Source organism: Brassica napus, chromosome A2 (assembly GCF_020379485.1).
Source record: "Brassica napus cultivar Da-Ae chromosome A2, Da-Ae, whole genome shotgun sequence".
NCBI classification, from domain to species: domain Eukaryota; kingdom Viridiplantae; phylum Streptophyta; class Magnoliopsida; order Brassicales; family Brassicaceae; genus Brassica; species Brassica napus.
In genome coordinates this window covers 25,599,659-25,616,766 of record NC_063435.1, presented here as the reverse complement: position 1 = coordinate 25,616,766, position 17,108 = coordinate 25,599,659, and the positions used below count along the sequence as shown (strand labels likewise).

Sequence of the window (17,108 nt, the reverse complement as noted above, 5' to 3'; positions counted from 1 at the left end):
ATTATTTAAGAAATATCGTATGAAAAATAAATTTATATTATTGATCGAATTAATATTTGGCCCTTAAACAATTTTTAAAAACTTTTTTTGTTAATACATAATTTGTTTACTAATGAACTGGTCTCATTTTTAAAAATATTTTAAGTCAAAAAAATTATTTATCACATAAGAACCTAACGTTTAAGCCGAAGAATCTCATGCCTAATATTTGGTTACAATGAAACTATGTCAGCTTCGTTTTATATCATGATTTAGCAATTTAAAAGTTAATTATGGTTATGAGAAGTTTACGTTCACTTGTCAATACTATATATCTTCAATATTTTTTTCATTTTTGTGTCATTTTAGTTATTTGCATTCAAGTTACGTGACAACTCATCATGATACTTTTTTAATTACTACAAATTACAAGTTCTAAACTTTTTAAATGTTTCTCTATTAATATACAGAGGATGTTAAACCATTGATCATTAATTTTTAACATAATAATTTTTACAGTTTTAGTAATTTTGTCATTTTTAAAAATTAAAAATATAACATGTACGAAAAAATCTATATTTTAATCTCATAGCTAATTTGATTGTTTAATTTATTTTAATAATATAAAATTAAACAAAAACAATGGATGGGATATAAATTGCTATCAAATCTTTATTATTAGAATCATTAATTATCATATATATATTAGTCATATTTGGTAATTTCGTAGGTTTTATTTAAGGAAAGAAAATAAAATAGTAATTGTACACTTTAATTAATTGTATGATTAGTTTAATGAAAAGTATAATGTATATTTAATTGGACCATCATATTTTCTAAGGATTCTGAATTTTATTCTGTTGATGACACGTGGCTACACTTAAAGGTTATAATGTTTCTCAATTAATATATAAGGGATTATAGAGAACGGAGCTATGTTGTCCCTCCACTGTCTTCTAATTCTCTTATACAATACAACATAAATATTAATTATCCGAGTTTCTAATTATCCTGGACCTGGTTCACAATGTTAAATGTATCCGCTTATTGTAAGCCTAATGATTGGGATAGTCTTTATTTTTTACTTTTACTGTTTCACGAAAATTTTCATTTATTTACAGGCGTATATCATGATATTTCATCATTATTCTATTTGTTTTTATTTTTGGTCGAACATTATTCTATTTGTATAGTTAACAAATTAGATGTTATTTCAGAAATGCCGGTAATCGTAACTGGTGGGAGAAGAGCACATGGGAAGTTCTATTTTGCGAGTTTAATATAGATATTATATGATATCAAATTAGGGCTGTTCAATATGGTAAAACCGAACCGTACCGAACCGAACCGAACCGAAATAGACAATATGGTTTGGTTTTGATATATACCATATAAACCGAATGGATATAATTTTATAAAAACCGTAGGATTTGGATATGGTTTGGTATATAACCGATTAAACCGAATAAACCGAACAAAACCGATTAAAAGTAGAAACATGTAAATATGTATCTATTTTATAACAATACATTAAAATCTATTTGTTACATAACTTAAATTTGTGTTAATAACTATTACCATAATTTTATAGTAATAAAAAACCTTAATTTGTAAAACACTTGAACTATAACTAAATAACAATACATCGTAATTCAGACATCTTATTTTCTATGTCTTTTTTGATCTTTTTGATTTATTTTAGTCTTCACTAAATTAATATGAAGATTATAAATTTGATAGACAATAATTAATGGAAAATTTTCGATTGAAAAAGCATGACTTTAATGAACATTAAGTATGGAAGAGTGGAAAAACTTTTCTTTCATGTTTCTGTTTTGTTTCATATTTTTATTTTCAAAATTTCAAGCTTTGATTTTAGTTATAGATTTGATTATTTTATTTGATGGTAGAAGCATTTTTTATTTTTTTGTTCATTTATTTGAACATGTAATATATTTTTAATAAATGACTGTGTTGACAATATGACTCTAAAATTCATATAATATGATCTCAAACAAAATAATTATGTTTTTTGGTATAAAACCAAATAAACCGAAAACCGACGGTATATAAACCGAACCGAACCGAAGTAAATATGGATTTAGAATGGTAGTTATATTTTACTAACCGAAATACCAAAAACCGAAAAAAACCGAACCGAAACCGAACCGATATCCGGATTGAACACCCCTATATCAAATTAATATCATACGTATATAACAATAATGATAAATCTATTGACAAAACGGTGGATATATATTGATTGGTAACGAGTTTGACTTAGGATGAGATTTTTTTTTTTTGAACCACAAATAATATTAAAAATTAAACAGGGTTCTACAATATAATATATATTTCATTTTTCATTAAAATAAACCTTTTAAATATTTAATTAATTTCGTATTTATTTAAAATAAATGTATATTTAATTTTCACTTAAACAAACTTTTAAATATTTAGTTAATTTTGCGTATTTAAAAACTAAATGTATATTTCATTTTAACTAAAACAAACTTTTTAAGTATCTAATTAATAATGTAATTATAACTAATCTCATGTACTTAAATTTGTGATATTAATTTTATATATTAATTTTCAATTACATTTTTACCATTAATCAATAAGATTTTTCAATTTTTAATTTTGTATCACGTGATATAAAATATGCTATTACTGAAAACTAAAAATAAAAATAAATTACTGCATGTGAACTATTAAAATGGTTGTGTTTTAAAATTTTATGTTAAACAATTGGTAATATAATAAATATTAAAATTAATCATGTAAAACAAATACTTATGTGGATAAAAATGAAAATAATTATCTGCGCGGTTGTTTATGTCAAGATCTAGTATCTTATAAATTAAAACAAAAGTCAGAATTTTGATTCATGTGTGATTTTAAAAAAATGGATCTTATGGACCTATTCTTAGAAAGTCATGTTATATTTTATATATAATCTTATCATTTAAATTTTGGACCTACCAGAAATTTTTATTGGCAATCAATAATTAGATTTAAACAATAGATGATCTATTGGATTTATAAATAGTTTTAATTAAATAGATATAATTTAATGTTGTAATACTATATATTTATATGCTAAATATTTAAATATTTATCGATGTTAACTTTTAAAATTATAAAGATTTTTTTTTAAATAACAAAATCATATTATCTAACAATGATTAATCTTTACTATCTTAAACCAATGAAACAAATTTTAAACTATATAGTTTATTATAAAAAATTTTTAAAACTCTAAATGTTTAATTATTTACTCGATAATATAAATCCATGAAGCAAAAAATTTAATTTTTAAAATTTTTCTAAATTTGTGTAATGTTACAATATCTTTGAATATAACAATAAAATAATATTTTACTAATCTTTATATATATTGTTACGATTTTAATAATAAAATAATAATCTGAAAAAATATATATAGAAGAAGATACAAATACATGTGAAAGTTTCAAAAATCTATTCAATGAAAAAAAATATACAGTAAATTTATTATGTTTTAAAAAAAAATTTTCACATATGTATTATAATATATATTAATTTAGAATTGAAAACAAAATATTTATATAAAAATAAATGAAAACAAAAACCCGCGCCGTTGCGCAGGTCAAGATATTGTCTTATTCTATTAAAATAAAAGTCATGACTTTTTTTATGTGTGATTTTTTTTAATTTAGACCATCATTTAGAAATTTTATTAAATGTAATTTATTAAGACTAATAATATATAAAATCTTTGAAATACTAAAATCATAATATATTTTAATATCTTTCATTTTAAAAATAATTATATTTAGTAATAAAAAAATCTAACAGGTCTGATTTAAAATCTTTTCACAAGATCTTCATTTTCAAAAAAGCTATTTAAATATTTTCACTAATTTCGAAATTAGTTATTATAAATTAGTGTTGACATATTATTATACATTAATATATTCAATTATTATCTTAAAAATGAAAAATAAAAATTATATCCTATTTCATCTATTGTATAATCATAATCAATCATATTAAAATAAAATTATTATATTGAGATAAATTTAATAAAATTTTAATAAATGTATAAATTTATATATTTTATTTGCATAAGCATAAAATATTTAGGTGAGAAGAAACCATTGATGTGGGCTTATTGTATTTGCTGCATTGTGGTAGCAATGGCTGTGGCGCTATTGTATTTAGTTTAAGAAGGTGAAATGATCTATTGTATTTTGTGTATCATGTACTGTCGGATTAGTAATCATGTAGTGACTTGTATGAACTGTCGGAGTAGCAACTATGACGTGTAGTATGAACTGGTCTTGTATGTCGGATCTATTGTCATGTAATGACATGTATTTTGGAACCTAGTATAGTAGCAACTATCACATGCATTTGGATCGTTGTGTGGAACTATTTTCAGAATCACATGTAATTGGCATGTAGTTATAAACGAAGAATCACTTTGAATCATAATCACATCGAGTTGTCCCAAATAATTGAGCTTCTATAATACCTATAAATACAAGTCTCTTATTTCCTAATGAACATACAATTCTCTTCTCTCACTTACTCCTTTCTCTATCTTAATAATATTTTGCTTTCATGGCATCTTCTTCCAACAATTTTCACTATCATTATGATGCAAATGATGATAGTTTAGATCAAATTTTTCAAGAGCAATTTGATAAAGAATTAGAAGCTGCTGCAGAGGAAATGCCGGCCCCGAAGAATAAACGTATCTATATCGATAGAAAGCGGGAAGAAGGTCACAATCGGTTATGGAACGATTATTTTAGTGATAATCCGACTTACCCGGAGAAGTTATTTCGTAGACGATTTCGAATGAACAAATCATTGTTCTTGCGTATTGTCAATCGTCTCACTGCAGAAGTTCCATATTTTCGACCAAAAAAGGATGCAACCTTCCGGGATGGTGTATCACCGTTACAACAATGTACTGCAGCTATTCGACTATTAGCATATGGGGGTGCGGCGGATGGTGTTGACGAATATATACGTATTGGCGAAACAACGGCTCGTGAATGTTTGGAACACTTCGTCGTCGGAATAGTTGACTTGTTTGGCGATGAATACCTTCGCCGACCCACAGAAGATGATCTGCGAAGGCTACTCTTTTATGGAGAACGACGGGGTTTTCCCGGGATGGTTGGCAGCATCGACTGTATGCACTGGAAATGGAAAAATTGCCCAACCGCTTGGAAAGGAATGTATTCACGAGGCACCGATAAACCAACAATTGTTTTGGAGGCGGTGGCTTCAGAAGATCTATGGATATGGCACGCATTTTTTAGAGCGCCAGGTACTTGTAACGATTTAAATGTACTTGACCAATCACCAGTATTTAATGACATTATTTACAGTCGAGCTCCCGAACTGAAGTACAATGTCAACGGAAGGGAGTATAATTTGGCTTACTACCTGACGGATGGCATTTACCCCGAATGGGCGACATTTGTTAAATCCATCCCACGACCACAACACCCGAAACATCGTTTGTTTGCAGAACATCAAGAAGGTGTGCGAAAAGATGTTGAGCGTGCATTCGGAGTCCTCCAATCTAGATTCGCGATAATTAAAAATCCATCTCTTTTATGGTCGAAAGGTAAAATAGCATATATTATGCGAGCATGTCTCATACTCCATAATATGATTGTTAAAGATGAACGAGATTCATACACTCTCGAACAAGAATTGGAACAAGAAAATGGAACCGGAACTACTCCGGGTCGTTCGTTTTCAGTAAGTATGGCTTCAAATCTCGAGGGTTTTGGTGATGGTCACACAAGAATTCGTGATAGACAAGCACATCACCAATTGAAAGAGGATTTGATTGAGAATATATGGAATAAATTTGGATATTAAACTTTGTATTAATTAAATAAAATGTTTGTTTGTTTAATTAAATAATATGTTTGTTTCGTACAAATTTCCAATTGTATTTTGTGTTTCTTTTTTTTTTGGAATCAATTTTAAAATAAGTTTTTTTGTTACATTATTTAATTAATTTTATTTGGTTAAGCACACCCTTAATTAAGTGATCTCCCTTTGAGGATGTCCCATGTTCCTAGCCTAAATACAATATTATACTACTATTTTCACTCTAAGCACACACCTAACTGCTCCCCCTTTGAGGATGCCCTTATAACTAAAGATGCTAACAATCGAAGAAGATAGCATAGTTTAAATAAGCTTTGTATCTGAAAAGGTTTCAAAAACTTTTTTTTTTTGAAAACGGTTTCTGATAACGTTAAAGGAATGTTCATAAATCATTTGATTATTTTATTTGGTAAGATAGTGTTCTTCTTTTCTTTTTTTTTTAAAGAAGAAGATATCTTCTTGTATTGGTAGGAGTCATAAAACCGTGTTGGTATTTTTGGATTTTGGTGGTATATTGGAAATTATTGATCCTTATTCTACAAAATCCAAGTTGTCTATATATATTAATAATATAATTATTACTTTTTTTTTGGCGGCGTATAATTATTACTTAAAACAAAATTCTTCCATTTTATTACGTCTCTTTTCGATATTTTTATGAAGTTTTAGGTTACCAAAGTTTGAAACTCTTCATTTCCATTTTATCTAAAGTTTGAAAGCTATTTTGTTTCAAAGACGCGTCTACTTAGTACTTTAAGAAAGTGTAGATCTCTTTTATATAAAATATCGAAAATATGGTTTTGTTTATTTTGAGTAATTCAAAATACCTTTTGTAGAATATGCAATCATAAAACCGTGTGATACATGCATATTATGCATATGAGGAAAAAATCTGAATGAAAACGCCTGAAAATGAGATGCTTCCAAAAAGTTCCAAATGATAAATTAGTATGATTGGTAAGGAATTGGAGGATGACAACTTGGTCCGGCGAAGACCACATCAAACTTATTAAAATGCAACTAGATCAACTTTAGTAAACTAACTAGGATAAGACCTGCGCCTTGCGCATAGTAAATTTATATGAAAATTATTTAAGAAATATCGTATGAAAAATAAATTTATATTATTGATCGAATTAATATTTGGCCCTTAAACAATTTTTAAAAACTTTTTTGTTAATACATAATTTGTTTACTAATGAACTGGTCTCATTTTTAAAAATATTTTAAGTCAAAAAAATTATTTATCACATAAGAACCTAACGTTTAAGCCGAAGAATCTCATGCCTAATATTTGGTTACAATGAAACTATGTCAGCTTCGTTTTATATCATGATTTAGCAATTTAAAAGTTAATTATGGTTATGAGAAGTTTACGTTCACTTGTCAATACTATATATCTTCAATATTTTTTTCATTTTTGTGTCATTTTAGTTATTTGCATTCAAGTTACGTGACAACTCATCATGATACTTTTTTAATTACTACAAATTACAAGTTCTAAACTTTTTAAATGTTTCTCTATTAATATACAGAGGATGTTAAACCATTGATCATTAATTTTTAACATAATAATTTTTACAGTTTTAGTAATTTTGTCATTTTTAAAAATTAAAAATATAACATGTACGAAAAAATCTATATTTTAATCTCATAGCTAATTTGATTGTTTAATTTATTTTAATAATATAAAATTAAACAAAAACAATGGATGGGATATAAATTGCTATCAAATCTTTATTATTAGAATCATTAATTATCATATATATATTAGTCATATTTGGTAATTTCGTAGGTTTTATTTAAGGAAAGAAAATAAAATAGTAATTGTACACTTTAATTAATTGTATGATTAGTTTAATGAAAAGTATAATGTATATTTAATTGGACCATCATATTTTCTAAGGATTCTGAATTTTATTCTGTTGATGACACGTGGCTACACTTAAAGGTTATAATGTTTCTCAATTAATATATAAGGGATTATAGAGAACGGAGCTATGTTGTCCCTCCACTGTCTTCTAATTCTCTTATACAATACAACATAAATATTAATTATCCGAGTTTCTAATTATCCTGGACCTGGTTCACAATGTTAAATGTATCCGCTTATTGTAAGCCTAATGATTGGGATAGTCTTTATTTTTTACTTTTACTGTTTCACGAAAATTTTCATTTATTTACAGGCGTATATCATGATATTTCATCATTATTCTATTTGTTTTTATTTTTGGTCGAACATTATTCTATTTGTATAGTTAACAAATTAGATGTTATTTCAGAAATGCCGGTAATCGTAACTGGTGGGAGAAGAGCACATGGGAAGTTCTATTTTGCGAGTTTAATATAGATATTATATGATATCAAATTAGGGCTGTTCAATATGGTAAAACCGAACCGTACCGAACCGAACCGAACCGAAATAGACAATATGGTTTGGTTTTGATATATACCATATAAACCGAATGGATATAATTTTATAAAAACCGTAGGATTTGGATATGGTTTGGTATATAACCGATTAAACCGAATAAACCGAACAAAACCGATTAAAAGTAGAAACATGTAAATATGTATCTATTTTATAACAATACATTAAAATCTATTTGTTACATAACTTAAATTTGTGTTAATAACTATTACCATAATTTTATAGTAATAAAAAACCTTAATTTGTAAAACACTTGAACTATAACTAAATAACAATACATCGTAATTCAGACATCTTATTTTCTATGTCTTTTTTGATCTTTTTGATTTATTTTAGTCTTCACTAAATTAATATGAAGATTATAAATTTGATAGACAATAATTAATGGAAAATTTTCGATTGAAAAAGCATGACTTTAATGAACATTAAGTATGGAAGAGTGGAAAAACTTTTCTTTCATGTTTCTGTTTTGTTTCATATTTTTATTTTCAAAATTTCAAGCTTTGATTTTAGTTATAGATTTGATTATTTTATTTGATGGTAGAAGCATTTTTTATTTTTTTGTTCATTTATTTGAACATGTAATATATTTTTAATAAATGACTGTGTTGACAATATGACTCTAAAATTCATATAATATGATCTCAAACAAAATAATTATGTTTTTTGGTATAAAACCAAATAAACCGAAAACCGACGGTATATAAACCGAACCGAACCGAAGTAAATATGGATTTAGAATGGTAGTTATATTTTACTAACCGAAATACCAAAAACCGAAAAAAACCGAACCGAAACCGAACCGATATCCGGATTGAACACCCCTATATCAAATTAATATCATACGTATATAACAATAATGATAAATCTATTGACAAAACGGTGGATATATATTGATTGGTAACGAGTTTGACTTAGGATGAGATTTTTTTTTTTTGAACCACAAATAATATTAAAAATTAAACAGGGTTCTACAATATAATATATATTTCATTTTTCATTAAAATAAACCTTTTAAATATTTAATTAATTTCGTATTTATTTAAAATAAATGTATATTTAATTTTCACTTAAACAAACTTTTAAATATTTAGTTAATTTTGCGTATTTAAAAACTAAATGTATATTTCATTTTAACTAAAACAAACTTTTTAAGTATCTAATTAATAATGTAATTATAACTAATCTCATGTACTTAAATTTGTGATATTAATTTTATATATTAATTTTCAATTACATTTTTACCATTAATCAATAAGATTTTTCAATTTTTAATTTTGTATCACGTGATATAAAATATGCTATTACTGAAAACTAAAAATAAAAATAAATTACTGCATGTGAACTATTAAAATGGTTGTGTTTTAAAATTTTATGTTAAACAATTGGTAATATAATAAATATTAAAATTAATCATGTAAAACAAATACTTATGTGGATAAAAATGAAAATAATTATCTGCGCGGTTGTTTATGTCAAGATCTAGTATCTTATAAATTAAAACAAAAGTCAGAATTTTGATTCATGTGTGATTTTAAAAAAATGGATCTTATGGACCTATTCTTAGAAAGTCATGTTATATTTTATATATAATCTTATCATTTAAATTTTGGACCTACCAGAAATTTTTATTGGCAATCAATAATTAGATTTAAACAATAGATGATCTATTGGATTTATAAATAGTTTTAATTAAATAGATATAATTTAATGTTGTAATACTATATATTTATATGCTAAATATTTAAATATTTATCGATGTTAACTTTTAAAATTATAAAGATTTTTTTTTAAATAACAAAATCATATTATCTAACAATGATTAATCTTTACTATCTTAAACCAATGAAACAAATTTTAAACTATATAGTTTATTATAAAAAATTTTTAAAACTCTAAATGTTTAATTATTTACTCGATAATATAAATCCATGAAGCAAAAAATTTAATTTTTAAAATTTTTCTCAATTTGTGTAATGTTACAATATCTTTGAATATAACAATAAAATAATATTTTACTAATCTTTATATATATTGTTACGATTTTAATAATAAAATAATAATCTGAAAAAATATATATAGAAGAAGATACAAATACATGTGAAAGTTTCAAAAATCTATTCAATGAAAAAAATATACAGTAAATTTATTATGTTTTAAAAAAAAATTTCACATATGTATTATAATATATATTAATTTAGAATTGAAAACAAAATATTTATATAAAAATAAATGAAAACAAAAACCCGCGCCGTTGCGCAGGTCAAGATATTGTCTTATTCTATTAAAATAAAAGTCATGACTTTTTTTATGTGTGATTTTTTTTAATTTAGACCATCATTTAGAAATTTTATTAAATGTAATTTATTAAGACTAATAATATATAAAATCTTTGAAATACTAAAATCATAATATATTTTAATATCTTTCATTTTAAAAATAATTATATTTAGTAATAAAAAAATCTAACAGGTCTGATTTAAAATCTTTTCACAAGATCTTCATTTTCAAAAAAGCTATTTAAATATTTTCACTAATTTCGAAATTAGTTATTATAAATTAGTGTTGACATATTATTATACATTAATATATTCAATTATTATCTTAAAAATGAAAAATAAAAATTATATCCTATTTCATCTATTGTATAATCATAATCAATCATATTAAAATAAAATTATTATATTGAGATAAATTTAATAAAATTTTAATAAATGTATAAATTTATATATTTTATTTGCATAAGCATAAAATATTTATGTTCAATATTAAAAATATAATATTTTGTTAAGGCGGGTTAAATTAGCAAACTATATGATACATGTATAAAAATTTATATGTATTTTATTAAAGCTAATAATAAAAAAAAATTATAACCACTTTTATCATGATATCTTTTCATTTTACATATAAATGTATATTTATTTATTATATTTTATAAATTCTAATAAATATTTTTAAAAATATTCTAACCATATCCTAAAATTCAAAAAGTTTATTTAAATTTTTTCACTAATTTCGTAATTAGCAATGAATTATTATTATGTATTAATATATATTATATTTTCAATAATGAAATAAAAATTTAACTAAATATGATAAAAAGTATATTAAGTTGATAAATTTTATTTTCATAAATATAAACTATATATGTTAAAAATATATATTATTTATGACATAACGGTTTAAAATTAGCAAACTATATAATACTTGTCAAAAAATTAGTATATCTTAGATTTTTGTATATACAATAGTATATTATCTAAAATGCATAAGCATAAAAGATATTGCTAAAAGGAAATCAAGTTTTTAAGCACAGGTCATAATTTAATAAGAATTAAATATAAAATAATTTTTAAATATGTTTTCTCATCAATATATTAATTCGCTTAATAACTAAAAGTAAATACAATAAAATAAATATACAATAAAAATGACAAATACATTCGGTTTTAAACATTTGATTAATTATAACAAATAAATTATAAAATTATTGTATTTGAAATATTTGTATAAACATTCAAGTATATGATTAACGTTAAAAATATATTCTAATCTAAAACAGATATCTATGTATAGCACATTCTTACCCAGTATCCCTGAAGTAAGGTCCACAACATGAGAAGGCCTAGTTTTGTATCTTATATTCTATCATATATTCATTTAGATAGTTATCAATAATGCAACGAAAACTATAACAACGCCTCTAAGATTTTATCAGATGCAATCGGTGGGGTTTCTTTACTAAATTTTGGAATTTTTGTTTTTCAGCTAGCGTAAAGAAAAAAAAAAAGAAAAGTATTCGTCAATATATCTCATAGTCAAGACAGTATTTTAACTGTTTAAAAGTCAAATCAGGGTGTTTAATCTGTTGTTATTCCATACAAAATATATTTAGAAAGGAGAAAACGACCATTAAACCCCTAGAATTTCAAATTAAAGCAATAAACCTTCAATATGGATTTAAGTAAAAAAACAATTTCAATTTTTAAATATCGACTGTTTTAATTCTTATATGTTGTTTCTACTTCTTGTTTTCATCAGAGATTGTTTCTAAATTGATTTGGAAATATGAAATCAAATTCAAGAGTAAGTTTTCGAGTGAGGAAGATGATATAAATCAATTTAAAATTTTCTTAAATAAAATATTTTTTTAAAAAACGTCATCATATCCGATATAACAGTTGTTATTCGAGTTTAGTAACTGACTATCTGAGTTTATTAAATGGTTGAGTCAACAAAAAATATAAATAAAAATGGCAAATATTTAAAAGTTGAATATTGTTTTGGCTAAATTCAAGTGAATTTTTTTTTTTAATTTGAAAATTCAGGATTTTGATGGTTATTTCTCATGTACAAAGTCCCGTATGATCTCTATCCCAGACCCTCATGCACCAGATCTCGATTAAATGATTCATTAGTTTCAGTTACATTTTCGTTTGAGTAAATCGCAAATATATCACACGCCAAATAAATCTACAAATCTTGGTTATGATCATATCGAAAACTAAACTTTTGCATAATATACTTTCAGTGGACGTTGAAATAGTCTAATACTAATGGATACGGAGACTCGTTTGTATTTATTTTGGAGTTACCACCAGTTCTTTGGTATTATTTGTCACGATAAGTAGAAAATAAAAACCAGCAAAAATAGAAATGAGTAGGACATGTAAAAAGAGAAATGTGGGTTTTTATTTCTACTAAGTTGGACCTTAATTAGAAACATATGAGTCATTGAGAATTCATGCATGTGGCTGTGTGTGAGTTTGTCCTAGCAACCAAGCAAATGCAAAATCAAGGAGATATTGAAAAGATAAGCCAAAGTGAACATGGGACATGTCTTCAACTCTTAAGCTGATGTTTTTATTTTTGCGAATTTTCATTGGCATTGGCACATGTGAAATTGTACTATACACATGTAGCATGACCTCTCTGGCCATGGTTATATAGTAATGTGTAAATACAAAAAAACAATAATTTAATAGAGTTTTCCTTTATTTTTAATTTGATAATATTGGGCCTCTGATTTAATAATCTATATATATAAAGTTGGGTTATGCTCTCTCCATAGGCTTCCACGACATAAAGGAGAGGGGTGCTTTTCGCGACACGTGTCAGTTTGGTAGTACGTCTGTGTATCCCACGCTTTCTCTTCCTTCTCGCGCGTCATTGACTAAGCTATTCTTCCAAGGAAACACTAATTTGACTATTCCTATTCGTCTTCATTGTTCGTTTCTAATTTTCCCTGGCCATTATCTCCTAATGCGATTCTCACCCTTAAGGCATACCATAAATCACACTAATCAATCCATTCCCGTAACTCTTGCAGATGCAGCCCTTTGGAATCCCTCTCCTTCACTCATATATATCTTCAGTGTGATAATCAGCGATCGGAGATATACTTTTGACCTTCTCTTGGGTTATCCTCTCCATGACCTTTGGTTTACATACGACGGTGAATGTCTCCACCGACGATTTTCAGAGAATCAGTTGGGTACCGCCGGATATCACCACGCCTCCGATTTCGTCGATGTCTCCACTACACCATCATATTCGGTGGCGCTAGGTTCAGACCTTTCGGAAACACCGCCTTCTACCCCGCCGGTTATACCCTTTTCACCTTGGCTATCAGATTTTGCTTGCTCAAGTATACTACTAATCTAAGATCCACCTTCTCTTAGTTTTTTTTTTGTTTCACATATATTCCTTCATTAATACTGCTCAGTGATCCTTTTTCTAGCTGATTAAGAGAAACTCACCACTTTGGATAGAGAAAGATGAAGATGATGACTGCGAAATTAGATTCCACTTTGAATTCGAGCAAGTTGTTTCCTTTCACGAGTTTTTGCTTGGGTTTCCAGTCCACTCAAACTATGCTAATAAACTCTACTCAAACTTTTGTTTCCTTTCTGAGTGGATCAGGACAAGAACGGATTAAATCAGCAAAAGCTTGAGAATTGTGATCCAGAAGGAAAAGCTGCTGACTTTAGGGAAGTTCTTACTCATGCTTCAGAAGATCGGTTCGTACTTGATTATGTCTTACTGTCCATTACCCGTCAGGTTATCCATTTTCTTAGTTATTTGTGCTATCTGTACCTGTTTCTTCTCCCCATCTTGGTTTCTCTCTTTATTACACAATAGCAATGCATCTTCACGTTTTATTTTCACTTATGTATAGATTAACCATATATGATTAGTACTGCTCAGTAATTCAATGTCCCTGTAAATTTTGGTTTTTTAACTAAGGCTGTGTATGTTTTATCTCACATTGGAGTCGTGCAGATTTAGACTGTTCAAGAAAAGAGAATTTGTTTACAGACTTCAGTTATCAAACATGTCTCTTTGTTTCAGGGAAAGTGTTTGTTTAGCATCCACGTTAGTTTTTAAAACGCAAATCATAGCTGAGTGTGTGGTTTTTGTTTTAGGAGTGTCTCTTTGTTGCCTATATGTATAAAATGTGCTCTGCATCAATGATTACAACGTGAGTTTGGTTTGGATTTTCTGTTCAAATGGTTCAAGTATAGCTGCTCTATTTTGTGAGCATTCAAAACTCTCATTCTCAGAATTGTAAGAATGATTTTGTAGATTGCTCTTTTTAAGGATTGTTGGCCTCTATAAAATTGAGAATTTTTAAAACTGCTATTTTGTAGATTGCTCTTTTTAAGGATTGTTGGCCTCTATAAAATTGAGGATTTTTAAAACTTACCAGGGGGCATCTATGAGCAAGCTGCTATTTGGAACCTAAAAACTGAGGATCAAGATGCTTTTCAGATATTTTTTCTTTTGACATTGGCAAAGGTGTATCTCTGAAAGGGGTATGATTTTGTTAAGCATGAAAAATGTGGAGAGAAGCCTCAAGGAAGTTACTACAGGCAAGTGGATCAATTATATGAGGGTTTCGGATCTGAAACTGGGGGCAGCGTAAAAAGCTTCTTCGAAGAGCATAGCGTAGGATTCAATCGCTCAGAAATGATCAGTTGCATAAGGCTTTCCATCCTCTTAGAAGGAAGGTAGTGAAATAATCTCTAAGCAAATAATAGTTGATATGTTTCGTTTGATGACACTAATTCATTGAAGCATCCTTGATGTCTAAGTGTGTTGTTATCGAGATCAAGGAGCCTGAATCAGCAGCTTCTGCTGGTAACCTTCTTAATTTCTATTTGAATGATTGAATCTTCAGAATTACCGGCAAATCGGTAACCTTTATCCTGATATCTCTGTTGAGTTGCATGTTATGGCTTCTAAGGTTGCAATGAGAACATAGTAATGTTTGAGAAAGCAAAAGCCACGACCAAGTTATTTATTTCCTGATCTGGAACATCTTTTATCCTATACAGATATGTTTCCCCGATGACATGATCATATAAATTTATTTGTGTTGTGTGAATCAAGAGCAAACAAATCTTTGGATATGAACATGTTTTTTTTTTTTTAGCACTGAATAAGAACATTTTACCAAAGCCTTCTTTTTTTTTTGAAGTTCTTACAGCTCATTTATAACCATAGTTGAACTGCTCTAAATTATGGATTATAGTTCATATCGTAAAGAAAAAGTGAGGATTAACCAAAAGCTCAATAAATAAATAAAAAAAGGGGATAGGCATTCAAGATATGTGCCCTTTCGGAGCTTCCAAAAATACTCACAAGTTCTGAGGATAGCACTGTTCGCATTTGACACACCACGACTTGCAAGTGTTTTATCTAAAACCTTTTCTGTCAATAGACATAACAATGCTGTTTCTTTTTTTTCGTATTTAAGTTAACTACGCCTTGGACACGTGAGATTCTTTCCTGACTTCATTTTCACAGTAGATTTGTTTTCTTTATTTTGTCTTTTGGTTTGTTTTTGTATTTTATATTTTTCAGGCTAGAGAACATTCTAAATTATGTTCTCGAGAGAGTTTGGACCATTAGTTACATAAAAGGATCGGGCCGGTGAGTTTCTGTATTTTTGCTTCGGCATTTTATGTTTCTATAAGTCAATATTTGTTAGATTACTTTCCATGAGTAGATGTTCTATCTTGGTAGAATCTTTGTTTCTGATTTGTTCTTAGTTCTCTTCTGAAAATGACGATTTGGAGAGCTAATGGCGACTAGGATCTTGCTAAGAGCTGTTGCGGGATCAGTGTTATACAAGACCATCAACAAAAAATGTGTTTGCATTTTACAGGGTTGTACTTGGATACGATGCACGAACCATCACGGTTAAACCTACTACCTAGACCAAAGAATGATCAACCTCCAGTGTCAAATATCAGCAGACTATTAAAATCAACCACGACGATTACATCCCTATAATATACCCCATCCATATTAAGTAAAACCATAGAATGTGTGACCTGCACGTCAAAATTATAGAGCCACGATCACCTGATAACTCATAAATGGTCCAACTTGATTTGCTAACACATTAGGCTCCCCAAAAATAACAAAAAACAATACAAGATAATAAAAGCCCAGACGTCTAAGTAATTATATAGTGAAATTAATTAGAATTGTTACATCTTTTTAAAATGGATGATTTCCAAAATACCCTATTAGGATTTGAAATTTGGAAAAAAATACTGCTTTATTACTTTAAAAATAATTACATTTATTCATATGTAATAAGACTTTTTGGTCCATATACTGATATTCAAATATCAAATATTTGAAAATATACTGACATTTAATTATTAAATACATAAAATATATATACATAACTCTTAATTATGTGAAATATTTAATTATGTACTTATTCTATTTGTTTATTTGGAGTGTATAATTTATCGGATGTAGAACCACAAAAAAT

General features: G+C 26.9%; 1 protein-coding gene across 1 annotated transcript; it reads left to right on the top strand.

Moving 5' to 3' along the window:
* The first annotated feature begins 4,587 nt into the window (after positions 1-4,587).
* LOC125585048 lies at positions 4,588-15,581 on the top strand. Its single transcript, XM_048753390.1, has 4 exons — positions 4,588-5,608; positions 5,666-5,745; positions 14,240-14,377; positions 15,498-15,581. The coding sequence occupies exons 1-4, from the start codon at positions 4,588-4,590 to the stop codon at positions 15,579-15,581; spliced, it is 1,323 nt and encodes a 440-aa protein (XP_048609347.1).
* Positions 15,582-17,108: the final 1,527 nt, after the last annotated feature.